This window comes from Peromyscus eremicus, chromosome 7, assembly GCF_949786415.1.
Source record: "Peromyscus eremicus chromosome 7, PerEre_H2_v1, whole genome shotgun sequence".
NCBI lineage: Eukaryota > Metazoa > Chordata > Mammalia > Rodentia > Cricetidae > Peromyscus > Peromyscus eremicus.
Window position 1 is genome coordinate 96,124,806 of NC_081422.1, and position 25,056 is coordinate 96,149,861.

General features: G+C 43.9%; 1 protein-coding gene across 1 annotated transcript in view; it reads right to left on the minus strand.

Moving 5' to 3' along the window:
• The window catches only part of Ephb1 (EPH receptor B1), a 456,415-nt gene that overhangs the window by 31,869 nt on the left and 399,490 nt on the right, over positions 1 to 25,056 (minus strand). The window contains exon 12 of the mRNA XM_059268461.1: positions 19,274 to 19,489. Within this exon, the coding sequence (XP_059124444.1) occupies positions 19,274 to 19,489 (216 nt within the window). The remainder of the gene's footprint in view (positions 1 to 19,273; positions 19,490 to 25,056) is intronic.

A 25,056-nucleotide genomic window follows, 5' to 3' on the forward strand; every position in this document is an offset into this window, starting at 1 on the left:
TTACTCTCTTACTAAAATAATTTTTGAGTAGTATTAATTATTATAGACTAAGAACATCATAAGTAACTACTATTTAAATTTAAAAGTAATAGAACCGTAGCATGTGAAACAACCAAACTAATCCCCCAGGGGGAAGTCTTCAAAAGTGGTGAGGCCCAGAGTAGGACCATTCCTGGCTAAGTAGTGGTTTAGAACTTAAGAAGCCTGTGGTTTATGCCCCAAACATGCACCTCTCTTAGGCAGGAATAACTGTGAGGACCGAGGGAGCTATTCTCATCCCTTCCAGCTTGGAACAGCAATGTGTGGGTCTGCTGGGGTCAGCTCCAGACATCTGAGAATGTTGGCTTTGCATTTTATTAGGAAACTCTCAGAGAGTTCATAAATAGGAAGTCATCTTGGCCCTTGTCACTGGGGCCCCCTCCCCTCCTTTCTCCTTACTGCTTGGCTCCTTGGCCACAAGAGAATAAAGAGGCTTTACGGAGTACTTTGCAAAAACAGTTGTTGCTAAGTGTGTAAAAAGCTGGGGGGAAAGTCTGCCGCCAACAAAGGTGAGAGCCAACCATGAGGAGAGGTGAGCAGCTTGCCCTGGCAAGCAGAAGCCACAGCTCTGAACCTGAACTTCTCCCTATGCCTTATTTTTCCCTTTTGATTCAACACCCAGGTCTTCTCTAAGTGAGCAGAGTTAATAGAAGTCGATGCAGATGCCCTCACCGGAGTTCCCTTTTCTGTATTACTCTCTTCTCACAGGAAATGCTTTACTCCAATGCTCTGTGGGAGGATTACCCTGAAGTCTTCAGTCTGAAATCCTGCATATCCCCTGCAGCTGGAGCACCCGGCAATGATTGCAGCACAGCCCTTGATCAGAGCTCCAGGTCTCTCTCCCTCACTCCCTCCTCTGTCTCCCTCATCTACCTCAGCATTGGTTAACCTGCTGGCTCAGAGTATCCACTCTGTGTCTTTAGGTATTTGAATTCTGCTTTCCCAAAGGAAGGGAACTAGGCTCAGCCTTGGCAATACTGGTTTTGAACTACCAAGCTCTTTTAGAAAAACAGTCTTACCTCTGCATTCTCAAAATGTCTATCCAAGTTTCCTTTTCTTGGATAAACACTGTGCCTTAAAGAGACTCAAGGGACCCACAGACTTTCTCGGTGAAGGGGTTCTACGCTGGGAAGGTTCACAGGCCAAGTTCTGGCTGGTCTTGGAGGTCTTTCTTAGGCTGGGTGCTTAGGACAAGGAGCCTATCCTCTACATCAACATCACTAACAACACTTAAGACTTCCGTGGAGCAAGATAGGATTGCAAAGACTTCCCCAATCTCTAGGCTGGGCAGGGCTTTCCAAATGTGAGAAGTCCCCGAATTTTTACCATATTGGGACACAGCACTTTAAAGACCATGCTCCTGCAAGGGTGCCTTTACACACACACACACACACACACACACACACACACACACACACACACACACACCTCTTTAATTTTGAAGCCATAAATCTGATGTTCAGTGCTCTGTTTAGCTTAAATTAACAACTTGACACAACCTAAATTCACCTGGGAAAAGAGTCTCAAGAGGAACTGTCTACACTGGGTTGGCCTGTAGGCATGTCTGTGGGCCATTGTCTTAATTAAGTTAGTTGACATGGTAAGACCAATCCACTGTGAGCCATGTCATTCCTTAGGCAGAGAATGGGCTGAACTTTGTTTAAGTGTGGAGAAATTGAGCGGAGAACAATTAAACAACTGAGCACGAACGTATGCATTTCTCTCATGAATGTACGCACTTCTCTCAGCTCTTGACTATGGCTTTGATGTGACTAGCTGTCTGAAGTTCCTGCTCCGACTTCCCCCATAACAATGGACTGTAACCTGCAATTGGAAGCTGTAGTAAACTCCTTTTTCTCCTAAGTTGCTTTTTCCAGGGTGTTTTTATCGCAATAACAGAAAGGAGAGTAGGACTGCTCATCCCCCACTTCTCCTAGATAAATTCCAGGTGGGTTTTCAAGAACCCCCATATAGAGTATTCCATCCCCCATCCCTTACAGTCTGACCACTCACTCAATGCACACCTGTCTGAGGATGGTGTTTCTCTCTTAGGACCTATACTGATTCAACCCAGCTGTTCTAACACAGTTCTCCAAACTGTGGGGCTTAAAGTAGTAGAATTTATTGTCTCACTGTTCTGAAGGCTGGAAGTCTGAAATGAAAGTGTCAGTTGGGTCTTGCTCATTCTGAAATGGTGCCCTTTCTAGTTTCCAGTGTTTACTGGCAATGCTTGACACTCCTTGGCTCATGGACACATCATTCCACTCTATGTCTGCTCCTTTGTCACACAGCCACCCTCTCCCTGTATGTCTCTACGTGTCTTCTTTCCTATCAGATCCAGGAGCCACTCTCCCAATTTGATTTCGCCATCACTTGACCCATATTCATAAAGATCCAATTTCTAAGGAAGGATGCATTCTAGATATGTGTATGGGTGTGGGGTTAAGGATTCCCCTCTTTCTTTGGGAAAGGGCACAGTTCTGATAAAGGGTCCCCTAGCTGAGAAGGCTAACCATCTTCATTCACACTCACCAACTTTAGCTGAACTAGCCAGGCACACCCAATGAATATACTGATGCTTTCTATCTTTTTCTGACTGGATCATCTTCCCTTTCTACAAAACCTCCAGTCCCTGAACCATTATCAGCTTGTCCATATTTCCATCCATCCACTCCAGCATCTGAAAAATGTCTTTCATGTGCTCATTTCTACTCTAGGATCTACTTTTCAGAGCTGAATGTGCTGTTTCTTGCTCAGGGTTCCAAACCTTTACTAAACATCCAACTGGGAAAAGAAATGATAGCTACATACTATTGCCAATCAACATGCTAAATATAATCTTTAAATATTTTCTCTAGTAAAGGTCCTTACTTCTTGCAAGGAATCAATGATCCTTGATTGACTGGTTCATTGATTTATTGACTGACTCTCTGTGGGATCTCACCTAAGAAGATGAAATCATGTCCCTCTGGGAGTTATACAGCTCATCCTCCATTTATCCACAACCCCCAAGACCAGTCCCTTCAGACTAGCCTCTTGACTCCTAAATCTAGTTTTTCATATCTTAGCAGGACTCCAGAGTCCAACGGCTGGGGCTAAACCACTGTGGCTGTTCACACAGTGTTCCCACATCCATATTGATTCATCTCCGCATCCATTTCTCCCAGTGTTCCCTTTGGCTCTTCCAGCAGGACGGCTGTTTCTTCCCATTGGTACTTGCACAGAGGCTCCTCACATCCTCACTCTCATGTACTCTGTCCTCGATGAACAAGATGCATGTCCACCTCCTGAGTACCCTAGTTAATTCTTTCCCATCTTTGGGTCTCAGCCCAGGGATTCCTCTCTTGGGATTCACTGATACACGCTTGATATTCTCATGATCATACCAAACAGTTATAACTACACAATGAATTATATAATCATTTAATGTCTACTTTTTGTATGCATGTAAGTATGAATGTATGTATGCATTTGTCCCAGTTCACATGTACTGGTATATGTGCCTGCCTGTGTGTGAGTAGGCCAGAGAACAACTTTGAGTGACATTCTCAGGAATATCATCCATCTATTTTGACAGCAATTAGGCCAGAATGGTTGGAAATTGAGCCCCAGAGATCCTCTTGTCTCTCCCTCCCCAGCACTGGGATTGCAGATGTGTGCCAGCACGCATGGCCTTTTTACATAGGCTCTGGGGATCAAACTCAGGTCCTCATGTTCGCAAGGCAAGCACTCTCTGCCTGGACTCCTACCGCCCCTCCTTTGACTTGGAATGGAACTTGCGGACCTGTGTCAGAACTGTACCTGTCAGGCTTTGCATATGTTTGGTGATGCACCTGTGTTAGCTACAGAATGGCTGGAAGAGGCTGCCCTCTCATGTGATCACATGTATATGAGGTCCTGGCTCTGCACACCAGCTTGTGCACACTACATATCCACTGGCCCAGAGCAGAGAGGGGTACTGGATGAGAAACCTGACCAGCCCCCGGGTACTGGCTGGCTCAGGCTCTGAAATTCCATACTGATCCCACCCCAGCTAATAATATACAGGGGCTGCTAAGAATAATTATGCTGAGTCTTTCTCAAAAGGGCACTCCAGTCAAGTCCTGCTATCCCTATATGTGCATCTGCTGACAGAGTGACCCAGTGAGAGATCAGAAGGAGGGGGAGGAGGCAAGAGCCACCCTGGGAAGAACTATTTGAGTGGCAGAGCATGGGGCAGAATGACATTTGAATTATTCTTCCCTCGTATTAATTAATGCCAGAGAAGAATTTCCAGGGGGCCAGGAGTCAGGTTGATTATGCCTGCAATTAAAGGGTCTCCCCATCTTTTCTTTGCTTGTCTTCGTTCCTCTCCATTTTCCCACTTACCCAGGAGACGGAGCTTATGCCCAAGCCAAGTGATTGAAAGAAGAGCTGGAAATCACTCTGAAAGTGGCCTCATGAGGGAGGCCACATCAGAAAAGGGGAAGTACGATTTAGATGTAAAACCACCAGGAACAGAGAGGAGAAAAGGCTGGGCCAGGACCACTGGGCACAAATCCACAGACATTGCTCTTTCTGAAGGATGCAGGTCATCGCCAGAGTTCTATAATCTCCCTCTGTAACCCAGGTTGTCTTTGAACCTGTGCTCTGCTTGCCTCAGTCTCCTCTCTGCCCCCAGTGTGTTGGGATTAAAGGTATAAGCCACCATACTGGGCTAGAAACAACTTCTTTAAGAGCTACAACCAAGGGCAGATGGATGGGGATTTCTCCTGAGATGCTTGCAGGAAGGATTATCTTTGAGATAATTTTCTGCTTTCTCTGTGTCTTTTAAGTATTAAATATATTATGGGGGGAGGGAACCTTCTAAAACCAACTACTAGAGCAAACAAACTCACTTTTTATGAGTAATGAAAGAAAGATTAGGTTTTAGCTTTTTTGCTAACAGCTATTTGGAATGTGTGGATGGTGGTTGTGTATGGTTTTTGGGCAGTCTTGGGTACATGTGTATATTTATTTATGCATCCCTCTGCATCCAGTGCAAACCTGTGTATCACACACTTCTCCAGTGAAAGCATGTATGTGTTCACGTATGTGTTTGTATGAATATGTATGCACATATGTGTATGGTACTGATGATGGGTATGGTGAGCCACTCAGCTCAGATTTTGGAGAAAGTTCACAGAGCTTTATATCCTCCTGGTAGAGTTCACCTAATCCTAGCCAGTTTACCCCAGAACCATGCATAGCATTACTGGCCCCTAGAGAAACACCAAAGTCTGGACAGCTTGGACAAGGAAAGGCCTGTTCCCAGCACTGTCCCCTGCTGTTTTCCAGTGAATGATGGTGGCAGTTTAGACCCAGACTTGACAGGAGGAAGACAAATGTCTCCAAGGCTAAGGTTTTGGCATCCCCTTGGCTTCCTCTCTTTGAGTCCCTTCTCTTAAACACCGCCAAGAAATTTCTGTGGACAGAGAAGAGCTTTTATCACACACAGGTGTCCTGAGTTATCACGTTAGCCAGTTTTCCCTGACTGTGACAAAACACTGAAGATAAACAACTTCCGAGCTGGAAAGATTTCTTTGGGTTCATGGCTTCAGGGGTTTTCAGCCCATGGTCATTTGGACCTGTTGCTTCATGCCTGTGGTAAGGTCAAACATCATAGGAGAGAGTACACATTGGCCTAGAAGTAAAGGCAAGAGAGAAAGGGGCCAGGGTCCCTACATCCCTTTTCAAGGGCACACCCAATAACACAATGCCCTTCAACTAGGCCCTATCTCCTAAACTTTCCAAACAGTGTCAGTACCTGGGGACCAAGCCTAAAGCAGCTTTGGGGGACATTAAAGACCCAAGTCATAACAGCTACACTCTTCCTTTAAAGATCAATTAATGGCATGATAAGGGCAACTAAATGCCATAAAGGGAATTCCTTCAGTTCAGTTCTGATAGACTGGGAAGACAAGGGAGCTTTTTTTTTTTCCTGATGAATGAATGACAACGAAAACGATGGCAACATTAGTAATTTATCTACTTTTGATGCTATGATACAGATTGCTCTCCAGATTGGAAGTGACTGTTATTGGTTTCTTTCTGAACTTCTTCCTATACATCTCCATGGACCCAGGCCTGATTTAATGAATATTGCAAAGAGATTTTGGTTGGGGCAGGGATTCCGATATTGGGTGGGAAAATGTTACAGGATCAGAATAAGTTCCCAAGATTAGAGGCTGATATTAACTTGGGGTTCTGTGATGTAGCTTCACTGTCTCCTCAGATAGCAGTGACAGCTGGTGGCTGGTGGGAAAGTCCTAACTCTGAAAGACATGGAAGTCCCAAGTAACACCCCAGCCTTCAATTCCCTGGGCTTGAGGCAGCACAGTACAAAGATGGCTGAAATTGTATTTCCTTTCCCTAGTAAAAACTTGGTACAATATTTACTTTGATTTTTTTTAAAGTAAGGTATGCTGTCTAGTTTTATGTCAACTTGACACAAGCTTGAGTCATTTAAGAGAAAGGAACCTCAATTGAGAAAATGCTTCCATAAAATTGAGCTGCAGGCAAGCCTGTAGAACATTTTCTAGATTAGTGATTGATGGAGAAGGGCCCAGCCCATTGTGGGTGAATGAACTAAACTCTTTCTTCTCCAAGTTACTTTGGTCATTGTGTTTCATCACATCAATAGTAACCCTAACTGAGACAACTTGGTAATAGGAGTGGGGTATTTCTGTGACAGACTTGACCATGTTTTGGGGGAAGGTTGTGAAAGAACTTTGGAACTTTGAATTAGAAAAGCTATTGAGTGTTCAAAGCTTGGTGAGCTGTTCTATGAGAGGTTGGAAAATAAGTGTGTTGAGAGAAATGCAGACCATGGAGACCTGCCTGGCTTGTGAAATTTCAGAGGAAAGCAAAGACTCTACCAGGCCCAATTGTATGAAGAATGTATAGTGTCTAGTCAGCTGGAGCTGAAGAATCCACTGTGATTAACTAGAGACCAGAACCACTGAAGTAAAACCTTTGCTTTACTGGGACAATTGATGCTGGTTATCTGGAGCTGAGCGAGGTAGTTAAGAAGAGATCAGCATCACTGAGGAGAAATCTTCTGGAAATGTTTCCTGAGCGACAGCACACAGAAGCTGTGTTCCAGAGGCGGCCAAGGTTGTACCTCACACTGGCAGCCAAACTTGGTAGTGTAAGAGTCACTCAGGTGGTACTGGCATGGAGGGATCATGGAAAACAGCTGAGGTTTGGTACTTTGAGAGCGAAGGTGCAGCCTCAGTAGCAGTTGAAGACTCAGAATTGAAGGGGTCATGTAGAGAAGTTGAGGGTTGGCAGCATGAAGAATCTAGGAGAAGCTATTGGTGGAAGTGCAGCCCAGTTGTAGCAGAAGACCCTAGCATTTTAGAGATGCCAGTACCATGAGATGACCACCAAGAACAGGAGTAGTGGTAGAGAGGAGGCTGCCCAAGCTTAGAAGACAAGCTGTGTGTGTTGTGGAGGGCAGAGCTGGAGAACTGATCCAAGCCCTTTGAAGGAGCCAGAAGTTTGTGAGTGAATCCCAGACGCTGGACATCGAGTTGTTTCTACTGTTGGAGTTTGGTTTTGCTTTGTTCAGATTGTGACTGTGCCCTGGTTCTTCCCTCTTGAAGTGAGAAGGTATTTAATTTAATTCTGAGTTTTACAGGAGCCCACAGCTGAAAAACTCTGAGCTTTTAAAGATTTTGGACTTCTAAACAAAGAGATTGGATATTTAAAAGAGATTGGGGTTTTAATGTGTTTGAACTGTTTTTTTTTTTTTACTGTACTATTTATTTATGTTTTATATTGTGGTATTGGTATTAATATATCATCTTTGGGATAAATGTGCAAAGAAAGGTTCTAACTGAAAAGTTATGTGTTTGTGTGTCAAGTTGACAAGGGGTCAGTTGTGTTGAATAGTTTTATGTCAACTTGACACAAGCTAAAGTCATCTGAAAGAATGGGATCTCAATTGAGAAAATGTGTCCATAAGACTGAGCAGCAGGCAAGCATGCAGAATATTTTCTTAACTATCAATTAATGGGAGGGGTTCCAGCCCATTGTGGGTGGTGCCATCCCTGGGCTTTTGGTCCTCTGATCTACAAAAAAGCAGGCTGAGTAAGCCACAGGGAGCAAGCCAGTAAGCAGCACCCCTCCATGGCCTCTGTCTCAGCTCCTGCCTTCAGGTTACTGTCCTGCTTGAGTACCTATCCTGACTTTCTTTGATGATGAACTGTGATGTGGAAGCATAAGTTGAATAAACCACTTCAATCCCAACTTGCTTTGGTCATGGTATTTCATCACAGCAATAGTAACCCTACCTAAGACATAAGGTGACTGGCATTTCTTGTGAAGTAAGATCTGAGCTAAAATATATTTAATGCAGTAGAATTGCAAGAGTGGTCCAGTGCCATCAGAGTTGGAATTAAATGGGAGCTAAGTAGAACACAACGTCTGGCTCCCCAGCAGACATGAAAGCAAGACCTCTGAGATAGAGACACAGAAACCCATGTATGAGAAGCCCTCCTGGGGATTGCAGTGCACTGCAAATTGTGAGCACCATTGGTGTCTGTTGACCCAAGCTAGGTTCCCTTCCTCGTGTTTTCTTTTGAGAAACTGTCTTCAAAATTCTCCCTACTGATCCCTTCAACTTTTCTCTTGTGAATATGTATCTGGCCATGGGGTGGGGATGGGAGGGATGAGGAAACACCCATGTTGGCTTTCCTAGCAATAGTATAAGCTGTAGCCAGAGCAGGTTTGTGTGAGAGGTTATTACCAGATTATCAAATGACTTCTTAGAAATATCACAAAAGCTTGCAAATTCTCGAAGTCTGGAGATGCAAGCCAGGTTCACAGAATATAACATAATCCAAGTCCTCCATCCTTTCTATCATCTCAGTTACTTCTCCCACTAGAGTTGGAGAGGTAGTTACAGAAGGATTCTTTCACTCCAGTACATACAGAACTCAACTGGGCAGGACAATATCATGAAATAAAGACATGTGTTCTTCTAAAATGAAGAAATCTAGATCAAGTATGGAGTCAGCTGTGGCTGATGTGGGTGATTCCCTGAAAATACAGTTGTTACAGACTGGATTTTAAATGTCCCCCAAAGATCATGTTTCTTCCTTCCATGCAATGTTCAGAGACCAGGACTTTGGGAAGTGACTGGATCATGAGGGCTCTGATTTTATTAGTAGACAAATTCCATTATAGATTCAGAGCTTAATGGGCTCTGGAGGAAGGGTTTTGTTATATAAGTGTTCCCTTTTCCTCTTTGTTTCCCTGATGCCATGAGGTAAGTAGCTCGTCCTATCCACAGTGATACTCGGCCTAATCCCAGACCCATGGTGATGGGACCAAGAGGCCATGGACTGACTATAACAGATCTCTGAATCTATCAGCCAAACAAAGCTTTCCACTTTAGAAGTTAATTGTCGTAGTGATCCCACTTTTAACTTTTATTACATTTATTTAGTGGGGTCTGTGTGTGTGTGTGTGTGTGTGTGTGTGTGTGTGTGTGTGTGTGTGTGTAGGCAGAAATTAGAGCAGAACTTGTGGAAGCTGGTTCTTTCTTTCTACCATGTGAGTTCCAGGGATTGAATTCAGGTCTTTTTTTTTTTTTTTTTGGTTTTTTTGAGACAGGGTTTCTCTGTGTAGTTTTGTGCCTTTCCTGGATCTCGCTCTGTAGACCAGGCTGGCCTCGAACACACAAAGATCCGCCTGCCTCTGCCTCCCGAGTGCTGGGATTAAAGGCGTGCGGCACCACCGCCCGGCGAATTCAGGTCTTAGATAATTACCCACTGAGCCATCTTGCCAGCCAGTATCTCAGCTATTTCGACACAACAGTTAATATAACTGTAAAGATAAAGGCTGTAGCTAAGACAATAATTCACAGGAAAAGTGGATAATGCAGGGGCAATGGTGAGATGCTGCTGCGGGCCACCCTGTACCTGGATGACAAGTTCATGACAGGGGAGCAAGAGTATCTGCAGAGCACATGAAGGGTATGCCGGGACAGCAAGTGTCCCTGGTTCCAGTGGGAAGATGGACTCTTATGCTCCAGGCCCAGCCAGCGCAGCAGATGACTGATGCAGATGGGCCTACACTGGGGCAGACGTACCATGCAAGCTGTCCAGGCAGTCAGTGCAGGAGAAGAGGGGCAGCCACAGGGCAAGGTGGTACTTGAGAAAGCACACAAAAAAGGTAACAAGGATCTCAGAAGGATAAGAGCAGTGGAAAGACAGCTCAGAAGACAGCTTCTGCCTCCTGCTCAGAGGCACAGATGCCCTGGGAACAGCTCCTCCCGACATTCACAGATGGGGACAGAGGCAGGGCAGACATCAGCTGACTTGAGAAGAGAAGTCAAGGAGCAGGAGAAGGAAGGGACAGGCTTAGAAGGAGGTGAGCTTTAGATGTGGCAGAAACACAGAGCGTGGGAGGAGCAGCTGCTCCACACCAGAGGAAGGAAAGCAAAGGGGAAGGGCAGAGCGAGCTGGGAGTGCTTTGAAGACTTTGTGCAATTCATGATGAAACAGGGAAGCCTTGAGGGAGCCGGACCTGTGGAAGGCAGGAGCACAGTTGGAGACTTCTTAGAGAGGCAGCCCAGGAGGGATGCTATAGGATGGGAACATTGACACTACTTTAGCAGAAGAAACCCACCTGAATACTAAGGAAGAAAATCATGGTCACTATGGGACTGGCAGGGCCTCTTCCCATGCATCAAAAGAGAAGAAACCCTGCCGAATGGGGCAGAACTTTTTGTCCCCTCAGCATAAAGCCTCCATTCAGAAGTCTCTGGGATCCAGTTGGTGTTTGTTCTGCAAACCAATGTCAAACGCCAGAGGGTGGAGATCAGCTTTGGGAAAGTGTATGAGACTCAAAATGCAAGACATTTTTCACAGGTGTGGCACCTTTCCTGGGATGTGTAGGCTGTTTTCTAGGTTGGTAACATCACCCAGAACCAAGTATCATGAGAGTATGATCTGCAAGACCAAACATTGAGAACTTGTCTTTAACAAGGCATAGGAGTGTTTGTTGAGACACACATCACAGAATACAGACATATATCTGGCAAGAAATAACATTTGTACATGGCACAGGCGTTCAGACCCCAGCCCATCTCATTTTTTCTGTTCACCACAACAGGCAGGAATATTAGTAGCTGCTCAGAACTCTTTCTTAGGTTAGTGAATTTATTGCAATCACAGGAAGCACAAAGGAACAAATTTTATCTGTTCATTATTGTGGGAGCCTGTTGGGAAGGAAATGCTCCTGGGGCTAGAAATAGCAATTTAAAGTGGAGAACAAACACCCAGAGAAAAGGAGTAGGGTGGAGAAGAACGTCAGAGTGCCGGATGAAGGATGAGGGCCTAGGAGGAAAGACTAGAAAACTCTAATAGCTATTAATGAGGTCCTCACTTACAAAGAAACACCAGGTGAATTAGAAGATGATGATGCTAAAGGGGCCTTGAAAGAGCTGCGTGAAAGAGAATTAAGGTGGAGAAGACTGTCTCGTAGAACTGAAATTAAGGGCATGAAGCTGCAAGCTCCACTTTTGATACGGGGGTGGATATGCTTCTAATAAACAAAGCCTTCAAGAAATAATAACGAGTCTAATTGAAGATAGAAAGGGAAGGAAGAGGGGAGAAGAAGAGGGAAGGAAGGGGAGATTCCCTGAACTTTCTAGAAACTGAACAGCACAAAGCTATACCTTTTGCAGTTCTGGATACGCTGGGTCTCTGCAGTCTGCTCACACAACAATACCAGGGGAAAATCTCACCAATTTTCCTGGTAGGGAGAACAAAGAGAGGGCTACCAGGGTAGTGGCCATCAGAACGGCTGGAGAGGAAGGGGTCTGATCTCTAGCTGCCCCTGAGTGTTGCTGTACAAAACAGGCTAAAACTCACAGGACCTGAGAGCTAAGATGGAGATACAGTTTGCTGTTCAAATACAACTATAACACTAATCTTAAATGGTTTTATTAATAAAAAAAAAAAAACCTTGAGAGCCGGGGTGAATTCTGAAAGATCAGAGAAGCAGAACAAGCCACAGCTAACCTCACCTCGACAATTCCTCATCAGATCTTGTTTCCACAAATCTTCAGACTGAAAGTTTCTAAGTCCTCACCTGAATGGATCTCAGCTGAACTGCTTCTAAAAGCCTCAAAGCTTAAAAGCCTCTAGTTCCTGGTCCTCACACCTTATATACCTTTCTGCTTCCTGCCATCACTTCCTGGAATTAAAGGTATGTGTCACCATGCCTGGCTGTTTCCAGTGTGGTCTTGAACTCACAGAGATTCAGATTGATCTCTGCCTCTCAAGTGATAGGATTAAAGGTGTGTGTGCCACCATTTTCTGGCCTCTATGTCTGTCTAGTGGCTGTTCTGTTCTTTGACCCCAGATAAGTTTATTAGGGTGCACAATATATTGGAGGACACAATATCACCACATGCAACTAAGTTATTTTCCTGCTAAATTAAATCTATTAACACTCTGGATCCACGTATCAGAAACTAGTCTCAACAGCATAATATTCACCATGTTTATAGTCCCAAATTTCTAGGTATACAGAGAGCCAGGGACATGTGGCTCATTTCTGTGGAAAAAGACAAAGACTCCAAAGTAACTGTTATAGCCATGTTCAGTGATGTAAAGGAAAATTCCTTTAATGAATGAAAAGACAAAACACTTCAATGAAGAATTACAAGGTACAGAAACAGATATGCTAAATACTATAGAACTAAAGTTTATAGAATCAGAAAAATCCAGCCCTAGGTAGAGCAAGAGGAGATAAAAAATAAAAAATATTTTCTTGCAGAAATATGATTGAAAACTTCCTGAATATGTGAAAAGCACAAATATACAGATTTAAGAAAATTAGAAAACATTAATTGGGATAAATTTTGGAGGAAGGACACATTCCTAGGTACATCTTAGTGAGGGTAAGGAAACCAAATATTGTGAGGAGCACTTGGACACAACCAGAGAAATATATTACACAATACAGTGTGTACCTGTGTGTGTGTGTGTGTGTGTGTGTGTGTGTGTGTGTGTGTGTGTGTTCATGAATCTCAGAAGATCGCAGACCAGCCCCTTCATAAAATAAAAACCACCCCCATTTTAGTCGGATGTCCCCTCCTGATGTAACTCATGGTATACATCTTATCTATAAACATCAGTTACATGATTCCCAACCTTCTCTGCAAAGTTACTTTGTTGCATTTTTATTAAATGAGTAGTATGTGTGTGTGTGTGTGTGTGTGTGTGTGTGTGTGTGTGTGTGTGTATGCACATGTGAGGGCAGAGGCTGACTGCCAGTGTCTTCCTCCGTCACTCTCTATGCTATTTTTTTTTTCTAACAAGGACCTCTGATTCTGCTAGCCTTGCTGGTCAGAAAGCCCCAGGGATCTGCCTGTTCATTGCTTCCCAGCATTGGGGTGAGAGTGTATGCAGCCACATTCAGCTTTTACATGAGTGCTGGTGAGCAAACCCAGATCCTTCTGCCTGGACAGCAAGTCCTGTAGCAACAGGGCCATCTCCCCAGCCCCTCAATCAGTATTTGGAAAGAGACAATTTGAAGCTATGTAAAAACTCTGCTCTTTTCCCCAGGCCCTCCACAGGTTTTAGTATCCACTTACATTTTTTTCATCAGAAATCACCATTGATTGATAGTTGCCAACTGGCAGATTTCTAGTAATATTTTAATAATGTTCTTTCTAGTATAAGGTAGCACTTTCTTGTCCTATCAGTGTGAACTCAGTAGCCTTATATTATTGATTTTATTCGGTAAGTTATAATCTGCTACTGTCATCTTGTATTTTATATTTTAAGGTTCAAATTATCTAAGTTTAGACATTAGAAGATGCTTAAAGCTGGATATTTTGGATTTTTTGACATATCCTTATCATTACTTGAATGTTTTCTCACTTTTTCACACACACACACACACACACACACACACACACACACACACGGACGGACGGACGGACGGTGTGCTGACTCATCTCATTTTCCCTGCTGAGGCTCTGGAAGGGGCCAGTCTCTAATGAGTCCTGGTTGCTTGGAGTGGGGTAGATAAAATTAATCAAAATCTCAGTGCCAGATGTACTCTTCCTGCATGGATGTCACCACTTCCAGGAACCCCCAACCCTACTTATTTGCCTGTCTCACAGTTCACACAAATATGTCTGCTCAAGCTCAACACTGCACAATCCATTCTGGCTCTCATGCTTTCCATGTGTGCATTGTAGCATGAATTCTAACTGGTCTTAATAATAAAAACCCAGAGCCAGATATCAGGGTAAATGCTGAAAGATCAGTAAAGGAGCCAGCCACTAGAGAGAGTTCTTACCTCCAGGATCTCTCAGCTGAAAGGGACTGGGCTCCTGACTCCTCCTACTGTATATTCCTCTCTGCCCAGCCATATCACTTCCTATCTCCACCTCCCAAGTGCTGGGATCAAAGGTGTGAGCCACCACTGCATGGCTCTGTTTTTCTTTTAGACTGGGTCAATCTTGTGTAGCTCAGGGTGGTCTTGAACTCACAGAGATCTGTCTGCCTCTGCCTCCCAAGCGCTGGGATTAAAGGTGTGTGCCACCACTGCTTGGCCTCTATGGCTAACTAGTGGCTTAGTTCTGCATTCTGATCTTCAGGAAAGCTTTATTTGTTAGGTCACAAACAAAATATCACCACAGTGCACCACTCTCCCCATAGTTCGTATACCCACCATAGTTTTTAATCACTCACTGGAGTAGGGGTACCCTCCCACACAAGGGTTAGTCTCTACTAGATTATGATAGCTACCTTGGTTGGCCCTGTCAAGGAGTGTTTTGGTAAAAGAAAGTAAAGAGAAAACCAAGGAAGTACTTTTTTTAAATATATGAAAACAGAGGAATGGAAGAAACTCAAAGGCAAAGGCAAGCGAGGGAGGGAGGTCAAGTTATTTTTCTCAAACAAATCTATCACCTTTAGATCATGTGTACAGATCTATATGCACACACACACACACACACACACACACACACACACACACACACACACACCTTTACCCTTTGAATGGTTGTCCCCCATCCCAAGACTATTAATTCTATCACAGGTGTCTGAGAGAGCCCATTGTTGTTGACCTCTTAGGCATTTTCTCATTCTCAGTTACCAGGAATGGTGCTCTCTAGTCTAACACACTGAATTGTCCCTCTTGTCACAGGACCTTTGGAAGCCCTGCTTCTTTGCTTGTGCGGTCCAACCTGATATGTTCCCTTGGGGAAAAGAATGTTATACTCTATTTGTGTGCCTCCAAAGTAATATATATGTTAAAGTCCTAATCCCCAGTGGGATGATATTTGGAGGCAGGCTTTTAGGAGATAAATATGGTTAGAATTAGACCATGAAGATGCAGACCCCATGATGGATTAGTACTCTTATGTTTATAAGATTATTTCAATCCTCAGTTTTTAGGAGAGGTATGAGCACTCTCTATCTCTCTAATGCACATACCAAGGTATTCAAGGACATGATTAAGAGGAAGGTCCCTACCAAGAGCCTGACCAGACTGTTGTTGTCTTGACTTGAGACACTCTACCTTCCAGGTCCAGGAGGAATGAATGTTTCTTGTTTAAGCTATCCAGCTAGGGGCATTTCATTTCAGCAGCCCAGGTTGACTAAAGCTGACTTATTCTTCCAATCTGTTGGAACACCATCATCTCCTCCCCTGGAAGTCCTCCTTAATCCCCCTAGACACCATCAGAACATTGTGTTGTTTACTGTTTTCTTCATGCTCTTGCAGCAGATAGCTGTACTGTCATTGAGTATGCATCTGATGAATGCCCATGTTGTCACTAAATTCTATGCATTGTGAAGCAGTAGTATCTCTTTTGATCCTGATTATATGCTTATGTGATATAGTACTGACACATAAAAGACACTCAATAAATGTTTATCTTTTGAATAAACTGTTTGTATTTTTGAAGCATAATCTATTCAATCAACAAATATGTTCATTTCTATTTCTCAGAAAAGGCAAACAGAAGAAATGGCATGGGAAATATGACGAGTCAAGTGAACATTTGACCAATGCTCCTGAAGACTCTGAGGTCCAGAGTTAACAGACCTTGTCGTATAGAGGAAGCATCTATAAAATCCCTGCAGACAATCTAAGCAATGTGTATGGTAAAATCATGTGGGAAGTTTTCCCTAAGAAACTTCTCCTGTAAGGTACACTGTAAGGTAGACGTAGGTTTTGTATTTGATTCCATCACTACTTAAGTGACCCAGGATCATTAAAGTGTCAGTTCTTCCAAAGGCAGGCTGAGCTCCACTCAAAGACCAGCTGTGAATACAAACACATTTTGTGTATGTCTGGACCCAGACAAGGGAATTTCAAATGTCACTTAAAAGAAAGGAAATTCAAGACTAGTCTGAAAAATGTTTTTAAGAGAAGGATGGAAGACAATTTGCTTTTTCCAAATGGTAAGACTTTCATTAAAATTTTGTTATATGATATTTGCTCAAGTCATTATGACTACACCAATAGGAAGAGATACTGGATAAACAGACCAACAGAATCAAACAGTTGATGGAAAGAACTTAATGTCAAGGGTGACACAATGTCTTGGAAATAAAGTATATATTGAATGAGTGGCATGATTGTTCACCTTGACAAAGCTAAGTAAGAAGTGACTTTCCAATACATATTTAAAAATATATTTCAGAATATTCCTGGTGTCTGTCAACAAGATGATGGGAAAATAACAAACTCAATAGGAATAAACTCCTACTGCACATAGCAAGAAGAGTGATTCTCTCAAACACGATACAAAGGGGAAATAACCAGACATCCAGGAGTATGCCCTGTATGGTTCCATTTCTATGAAGGTCCAGACTGACTGTGAAGTTCTGATACATACTTACATACATATACACACATACATACACACACATATAAGCATTTGAAAAACCCAGGGCAGTGGTTGTATCTGAGTGTGTTTGGCAGGTGGGGGTTGACTAGAGGTGTGGCACATGGAGGAGCCTCCTGGGGTGATGACTAGACTCTTTATCTTGCTGGAAGTTTGAGTGATACAGCTCTATACATCTGTTGAAATCCTAAATTTGTACTTGAGATGTGCACACCATTGTGTGCAGAAACAAAAGGTAAGTGTAAACAAAAATGACACCGGACAGAGGTACAGGCCAGAGTTAGATGGTGAAGCACACAAAGCAAGATACTCCTTCTGAGGCCGGGCGGTGGTGGCGCACGCCTTTAATCCCAGCACTCGGGAGGCAGAGCCAGGCGGATCTCTGCAGCCTGGACTACCAAGTGAGTTCCAGGAAAGGCGCAAAACTACACAGAGAAACCCTGTCTCGAAAAACCAAAAAAAAAAAAAAAAAAAAAAAAAAAAAAAAAAAAAAAAAAGATACTCCTTCTGGGATCTACAAGGGGTCCATATGAAGATTCTTGGTCAAATTCTTTAAAGTTCTATGTATGCCCAAATTTTTTCTGAAATAAATGTGTGTTAAAATACCTTCAGGTGTGCTAAATATTTACATATAGCACAAACATAAACACAATGCAATTGTACTGAAAACTCTAAGAAACGTTTCATAATTTTGTATGAGGAGAACTTTAAAAGCAAAGCAGAATCCTAAGAAGACATGGAAGAAATGATAGATATTTTTGACTACCTGAATCTCGGTGACTTTGGAAACCAGACGATGCCACATGCAATTAGAAAAGCAACATGTGGGGATCCAACTGTGTCATATACCATAAAGAGGTAACATCCCCAGCATAAACACCAGGAAAAGACCCAGTGGGAAAAAATAGGTAAAGACATAATGGAAGAGAGAAAAATGAGTTCTGGCAATTGTATAAAAATGCAAATTAAAACAAAATGAGGTGGCCATATTTTGCTATTGAATTAGCATAATTTCAAAGATTGGTAATCTCCAGTACCACTCAGGATGTTAGATGATCCACACCCTCCCAGGAGAGTATGAATATTCACTAAGCTTTGGAAAGTCAATCTGGAAGTAAAAAAATCCCATGGGGCACAGAAGAATTCAGAGAAACAAGTATAGCGTGGTTGTAGAAAAATGTGGAAGGAGACACATCTAACTTAGATGATGCTTCCAGGAAGAGGTTGGAGCGCTTTGGCCTGAGTGTCAAATTTGGCTTCTCTCATGTGTATAGCTCAGAATGATGTTTATCACTCTTTAAAGGGTCACACTACAAATGGTTACATAATTCTTTACATAATTCTCCATTTTGTTTTCTTGGCCAACAAAGCCTAAAATACTAGCCAGATGGCTCTTTAAGGAAAAGTTTATGGACTCCTACTGTGGGGGAGTCATCATTCACTAATTATTTTTTGCACTTGCTTCTCTGTATTATTTTAATTTGTACATTTCATTTTGAGGTATAAAGAAGATAGACAGGGAGGCGAGGGAAGATATTGCTGGATCATGAATGTAAGCAGAAAACCAAGACACTAGCTAGACACTCACTGTAGCAGTCTAGGCCAAAGAGAGAGGAGCCTTACAAGGTCAGGGGCAATGGAAGGAAGAGTGGGGATAGGTTTCCTAGGAGTAACAGAAGACCAGGCTGGAATATTGAGACATGGGAGGAAACCAATGGTGACTCTTCTATTTCAGTCTCTAGTTAAATAGAGCCAGCCATGGAGATGGAGTGATGGGAAGGTTACATTGGAGAGGAAAGCCAGAACTCTATTTTGAATCCATTATGGTTCCAAGAGGAACTGTGTGAAGGAGGCAGTGGGATAGAGATTAGAGCTACTCAGGATGTGGAGGGGGAGGCTGAGAGGAGATCAGATTTCAGCACCCAGTATGGAGCTGGTACTTAAAGCCCCCTGGATGCGAGATAGGAAACTGAACCAGATTCTGATGATGCAATGCCCAGCTCAACTGGGACCCAACAGTTCCAACTGTGCCTAGAGCTGCTTCCTGATGCCACTCTCGCTTGTCTGGATTCTCTAAACTCACCTGCTCCAAATTGTTCTTGCCACTGGCTAAGGCACACTGTGGCTTCCAAGTAGACACCAGCTCTTTCTGGAAAACTGAGGTCGAATCCTTGCCCAGACATTGGCTGCTACTATTTCTACTGGAGGGATGGGGTGCCCAGCATCTATCTTCCCTAAGTGAGGAAAAAAACTCAGCCACAAGTCCTGAGATACCTTCAGCCATCGCTGACTCATGCCTTACTTTCTCTGAGGGGGCTAAGGACTCACCAAGGAGCTGGTGTAGGTGGGATCTGAGGTGTCATCCTGGAGGTAGCGAGAGAGGCCAAAGTCAGACACTTTGCACACCAGGTTGCTGTTGACCAGAATATTCCTAGCAGCCAGGTCCCTGTGCACATAATTCATCTCAGATAGGTACTTCATGCCAGCAGCGATGCCCCTCAGCATCCCGACAAGCTGGATCACGGTGAACTGTCCATCATTTTGCTGTGATAAGACAAAAGGGAGATCAGGATCAAGATGGGCTTCAGTGGCTAAACAGGAGCCTAGACAGCATGGCCGATGGGTTGTCAGCACCCAGCATTCAGTTCCCCATTGCTTCTTCTGGCTCCTCCCTCCTCCTCATCGCTTTCCTTGAATGCTCTGCTCTCTTCTTGCCAAGCCCTGTCGATTTCATCTCCAAATTACATCTCAAACCGTCCACTCTTCTCCCTTTCCACTGCCACCATTCCAAACAAGTCGCTGCCATCCATCACCTGTAACAGCCTCCTGCACCTGCCCCCCTACAATCCATTCTCTCCATGGCAGCCAGGGCCATCTTTTCAAGACATAAATCAGCCCATGTCACTCCCTGGCTTAAACTCTCTAATAGCTTCCTATTGCATTAAGGAAAAGCTCCCAACTCCTCAGTACAGCTTAGAAGACCCTAGGGACCAGCTACTGCTTCGCCTTAGGCTCTGGACTCACACACTCATGTTGCATGAAGCCACAGGGACTGGAGAACTCTAGATTCTTTCCAAGGCAAGTCCTACTTGCCCTGGAACTTCATAAGTACCATTCTTCTGTTTCTTTCTCTCTCAGCCCATCCCTATGTACCTTTTGTTCTCTGCTTAATGTCCCTTCTCAAAGATATCATCCTTATGATTCCCCCTTCCCCAAATGTAATTAGCATTCTCTGAACATTATTTTCAGATGTATTACTGTGTTGCCTTCCATTTTACAAGTTTGGACTTTGTGGATGTGTGTGTAAACTTCTGTCTTTGCTGTTTGAATATAACCCTTTGAGCACAAGAACTCCCATCCCTCAAGGTCCCTATAGTATTTTCAGTGCTGAAAACTTTAACAAAAAAATAGAAGAAGAAGAAAAGTCCCCACAGCTTAAAAAGCATATGTAGTTGAGTGACCAGCTTCTCTTGCTATTTTCCAAACTCAAAGTCTCAGTCACATTCTTTAAATTTTCTGAACTGGCAAGCTTTACTTTGTGTAACCAAGCTCACCTCATAGGGGTCAGTGGGGGCTGAAGCTCACACACAGTGTCTGGTACCTGGAACCCTGCTAGTGTCCCACACCATGCCAGGCTATATTACTGTTCTCTCCCATCACTGGTGGACTCAGTTGCTAGCACCATTGCCCCCTCCCCATTAAACAGATTTTTCCAACAAATAGAATGTGTCTTCTTCTTGCCACACATAAGCTCCTGGGTCTTGCCTCTGCAGACAATCAGTGGGCCCGGAGCCATGCTGCCAGGAACTTCCCTTCTTATTTAGTTCAGCCTGAGTTTCTCTCCAAAGGGTAGTAAGTTGTGTCCATATCAGTTAGCACACACTAAGCATCAGAATGCTATGACTGGAGGAGAGATGGGAGGAGGCAGGGCACCTGAGGTCTAGTCTAGTTATTGTTGAACACAGTACTGGGTAAGCCACACTCTCTGCTTCAGAAGTCCACATGTGAAATCCACAAAGCACACAGTGTGAGGAGCCCCTTTGTATTGAACATCTAATGGGGAGATCATGCAATACACACACATCTATTATCTCATTTCAAATGGATGGGTATGCCATTTTCGCACACATAACAATGACTGTCTCTTCTTCAGAATCCACCAGTAGCCAATGATCCTATGGGGAAGGTGTACTGGTTGGTTTTGTCAACTTGATACAAACCTAGACATCAGAGGGAATTGTTTCCATCACATTGACCTGTGTGCATGACTGTAGCAAACATTTTCTTGATTAACGATTAATGTGGGACGGCCATCCCACTGTGGGCTGTGTCACCACTGGACAGGTGGTCCTGGCTAGCATAAGAGAGCAGGCTGAGCAAGCCATGGAGAGTGAGGCAGTAAGCAGCTCCCCTCCACGGTTCCTGCTTCTGCTCCTTCTGGAATTCCTGCCTGGATTCCCACTCTGAAGGGACATGACCTTTTAGATGAAGCAAACCCTGTCCTCCCCAAGTTGCTTTGGGTCCGTATTTTAGCACAGTAACCGAGAAGAAAACTAGGACACGCCCCATGGGCCAGGCTGCTCCCGACTCAATTCTTACCCACCGCCCAACCTGTCCAGAATGCTTTTTCTGTGACATTTTCTTCTAAGGACCTAAAATAAAAGTACAGCGCTGCTCTGTGGAAAGACTGACTGACATGCCCATCTGGGAAGGATGAATGTACCAGGGATGATTCAAATCCTCCTCCCGAGTGAACTTCCCTCAGCACCCTTTCCAGAAGCCAGCTGGCCTTTCAGGAACACCCCGCATTTCCCCTAAGCACATCTCTGGGAGATTTGCTTCCTCAGAAAGTCCCCATGCAAATTCTGTAGATTATAAAAATGCATCCCAGCTTCAAGTCACGTGTGCTGAATTTTTTTAATTCCATTTTTCATTTCTTCTTCTTAAGTGTAGGTGACATTCTAGTGAAAAATTGATATCTCGCTAAAGATTTCATTCTGGAGAGGGACGGTGGCACTTTTTAACAATGGGAAGGCTGCTGGCTAGGCACCCATACTTTTGCTTTAATTCACGGAAGCCTTCCTGGGTTTGCCTTGTGTTTAAAATTTAGACCAGACACCACTATAGTTTCAAAGGTTAACAGAGGCCAGAAGTGGTTAAAAAGTTGGGTGTCTGGACCCAAACAGATATAGTTTGGACCCAGGCTCTGCCATTCACTGGCGAGCAAGTGATTTAGCCTCCAGAGTGGTGATCCCCCACACCTGAAACTTAAGGAGCACAGTGTCATCTCTTCCTGGACTCTGTGGGGGGTTAAATGAGTTCACAGGTCAGTCGCCTTCATTTGGGACCCTGTGATGCACCCAGGAGTCAGGCCATCCTTTCCTCCCAGTCACCTCCTCCATGGACCTCAAGTGTTCTCATTGAGGGAGACCTGGATCCAGTTCAAGGTTCCTCATGTTTTCCTGAGTGTGTGAGAGACACTCTAGGGTCATCACTCAAGGGAAGTCCAGTCCAACGGGCATTCTAAGCTCGACATACAGAGTCAATACTGGTAACAGTTCCCTGCTGCAAACCCAGTGGTAACAGTGGATGATGAAGACTTAATGACACACGCTTGCTTGAAATCTGAATCAATTCTCACATACCAGCTTCTTCCATTACGTGGCTTACAAATGGCAAATCATACTTCCCAGAATATGATCAGAGCCTTCAAACTGGCCCTGGGCAGAAGAAAAGGCAGGCAATATTGTATTGTTTTCATAGATAAGATAAAGGAAGTCCATAAGATCTACGTGAACAGACTTAAATCACTCTGTGTGAGTTTGTTTTATAACAGAGGTCTAAATCCAGAGTGGTAAATTACTTCTGTGCTGACATTCCATCTCTGATCCTCCAGTAATGGCTGCCTTCAGTGTGTATGGAGGAAAAGGCTGTGGGAGCTTCTTCAGGAGAAAAGCCACCTGTGACTAATGATGCTGCTGTTATCTGGTCTTTGGACTCCTGTCCTGTGCCTCATTCCCTGGAATATGCTGAGTCTGCAACAGGCAACATATTTTCCTTAGGGTAAACACATCTATACAGGAAGGGTCCTGACGGTTGAATTTACCATCTTGGTAAAACCTAAGGGTATAAACATACTATCTTTCCCCTGATGGGTCCAACCACTTTTTGCTCAATTCACTGAAATGGTGCATGTATGGAGGTCAAAGGACACCTTGATCCTCTCTACTAGGTGGCTTCTGGGGCTTGGACTCTGGTGGTTAAGCTGGTAGCAAGCTCCTTTACCCACTGAGCCATCTCATGGGCCCTGGGAAATCGTTTTGAGAGACAAGTTAAATTATGTAGCATGGTGGGCCACAGGCTTTGTAACTGCAAAGATAAGAACAGCAGCATGGAAAGTCAGCAAAGCAGAACAAGCACCACCTGGTTTCGGGGCGACTTTGGAAAGCAACGGGGCTTCATGGAACAGTGAGGAGATGCAGACCTGGCTGGAGTGGTTTAAACTTTCTTCTCATTCTGAAGTGCTTTCTACTGAAATTGCTTTCCTGCAAATGCATGGAGCCACTTGCTGGTCCTCGTATCAGACAGGGAGGATTTAGGTATTTCCACTTTCATTGACAAATCCACTTCAGGAAATGAAACCCTTATTTGATTTGTTTGAAGAGAATGAATCATAGATTTTTTTTTTAACTAAAAGAGAACTTTCAAGCTCATCCAGCTCAATGCCTTTAGTTTATAGATTGGAAAATTGAGTTAAGGGACTCGCTCCAGGCCACAGGGTGACTCACAGCAGAAGCCAAGCCAGGGCCTCAGTCTCAGGACTTCCAATCTGATATTCTCTCCCTAGTTGTTTCCTTCTAGCTTCAGACCACAAACGAGCTTCCCTGATGAAAAGGATCCCATTTGACACCACTCACTGACTACCAAGAGTCTTACAGATATGACCATCTATGAATGAACCAACAGTGACCACAGGATTCTATTTTGGAGCCTTTGAAAAGACATGGATCTGAGTTTCAGGGATGGTTCTGAAGATCGGGGAAGAGCTACCAGGAGGGTGATATTAGAATCTGTTACCAAGAATGAACTCTTCCATTTAAAACAATTAGCAATTTGGAACCACCTCTTGAGTGTTTCCAATCCTCCTAGAAGATGGGAATTCCAAGTTCTGCAATGACAAGGATGGAGAATGGGAAAAAAAAAAAAAAAAAAACGAGATGTGGATCTCTGAGGCTCTGACCCAAGGCCAGAGTGGGAGGCCTCTCAAAGCTGCTAAGTCCAGGACTGGAAGAAAGCAAACACTTGTACAATTTAAGGACTAATTCTTTTTCTTTCTTCTTTGAATGGTGGTCCTAAAATTATCCTCCTTCCCAGAAGATGGAGCCTGCAGAACTGAACTGATGACCTATTTTTTCAATTTTACCAAGTAGCAGATACATCAATTAATGTTGCTATGCTCTAGGGTTCAGTAGTAAGGCTGAAATTAGATTTATAGATTACCTGCCTCCACGAGGTGCGAACAGCCAGAAACACTGCATTTCCCTGCTGCTCTTGGCACTGCCTGCGCTTGCCACCCCTTTCCAGTTGTGCCCTTGGCCTCTGTTTTTCTGTGTTCCTCTCTTGCCCCGAGCTTTCCTCCCACGGTGCATATAGTTTCATTATCATGAAAAACCCCAGTGCCCAACAAGTTTGCCCCCAGGTGGAAAATGCTCTGTCTGGGAGGAGTAACAAGGTGGGGCTTCGCTTCCTCAGAGGCTCCTGGGGGATGACTCTCCCTGTCCTACAAGTGACCTTGAGAGGGACTCTGATTCTTTCAACCATGTGGTGACTTTCTCTAAAGTAGAATCAAGCGACACCAAGGAAACACACGACTCTGGAGAGAGTCTTGAGGCTGGTCCAGAAAATTCTTGCCTTTCTAGTCACACACATTTCACGGTCTCCACAAGATCTCTGATCATAAATGATTGCCCTTGGGAAAGCACAAGAGTGTGCCTTGCTCTCATGTGTCTACAAGAGAATGAGGTGCCATGGGCACACAGCATTTCTAGAACTCTCTTCCACTCTCTAGAAATCATTGTGCATAGTTTTCATGCAGCCAGAATTTACCATGG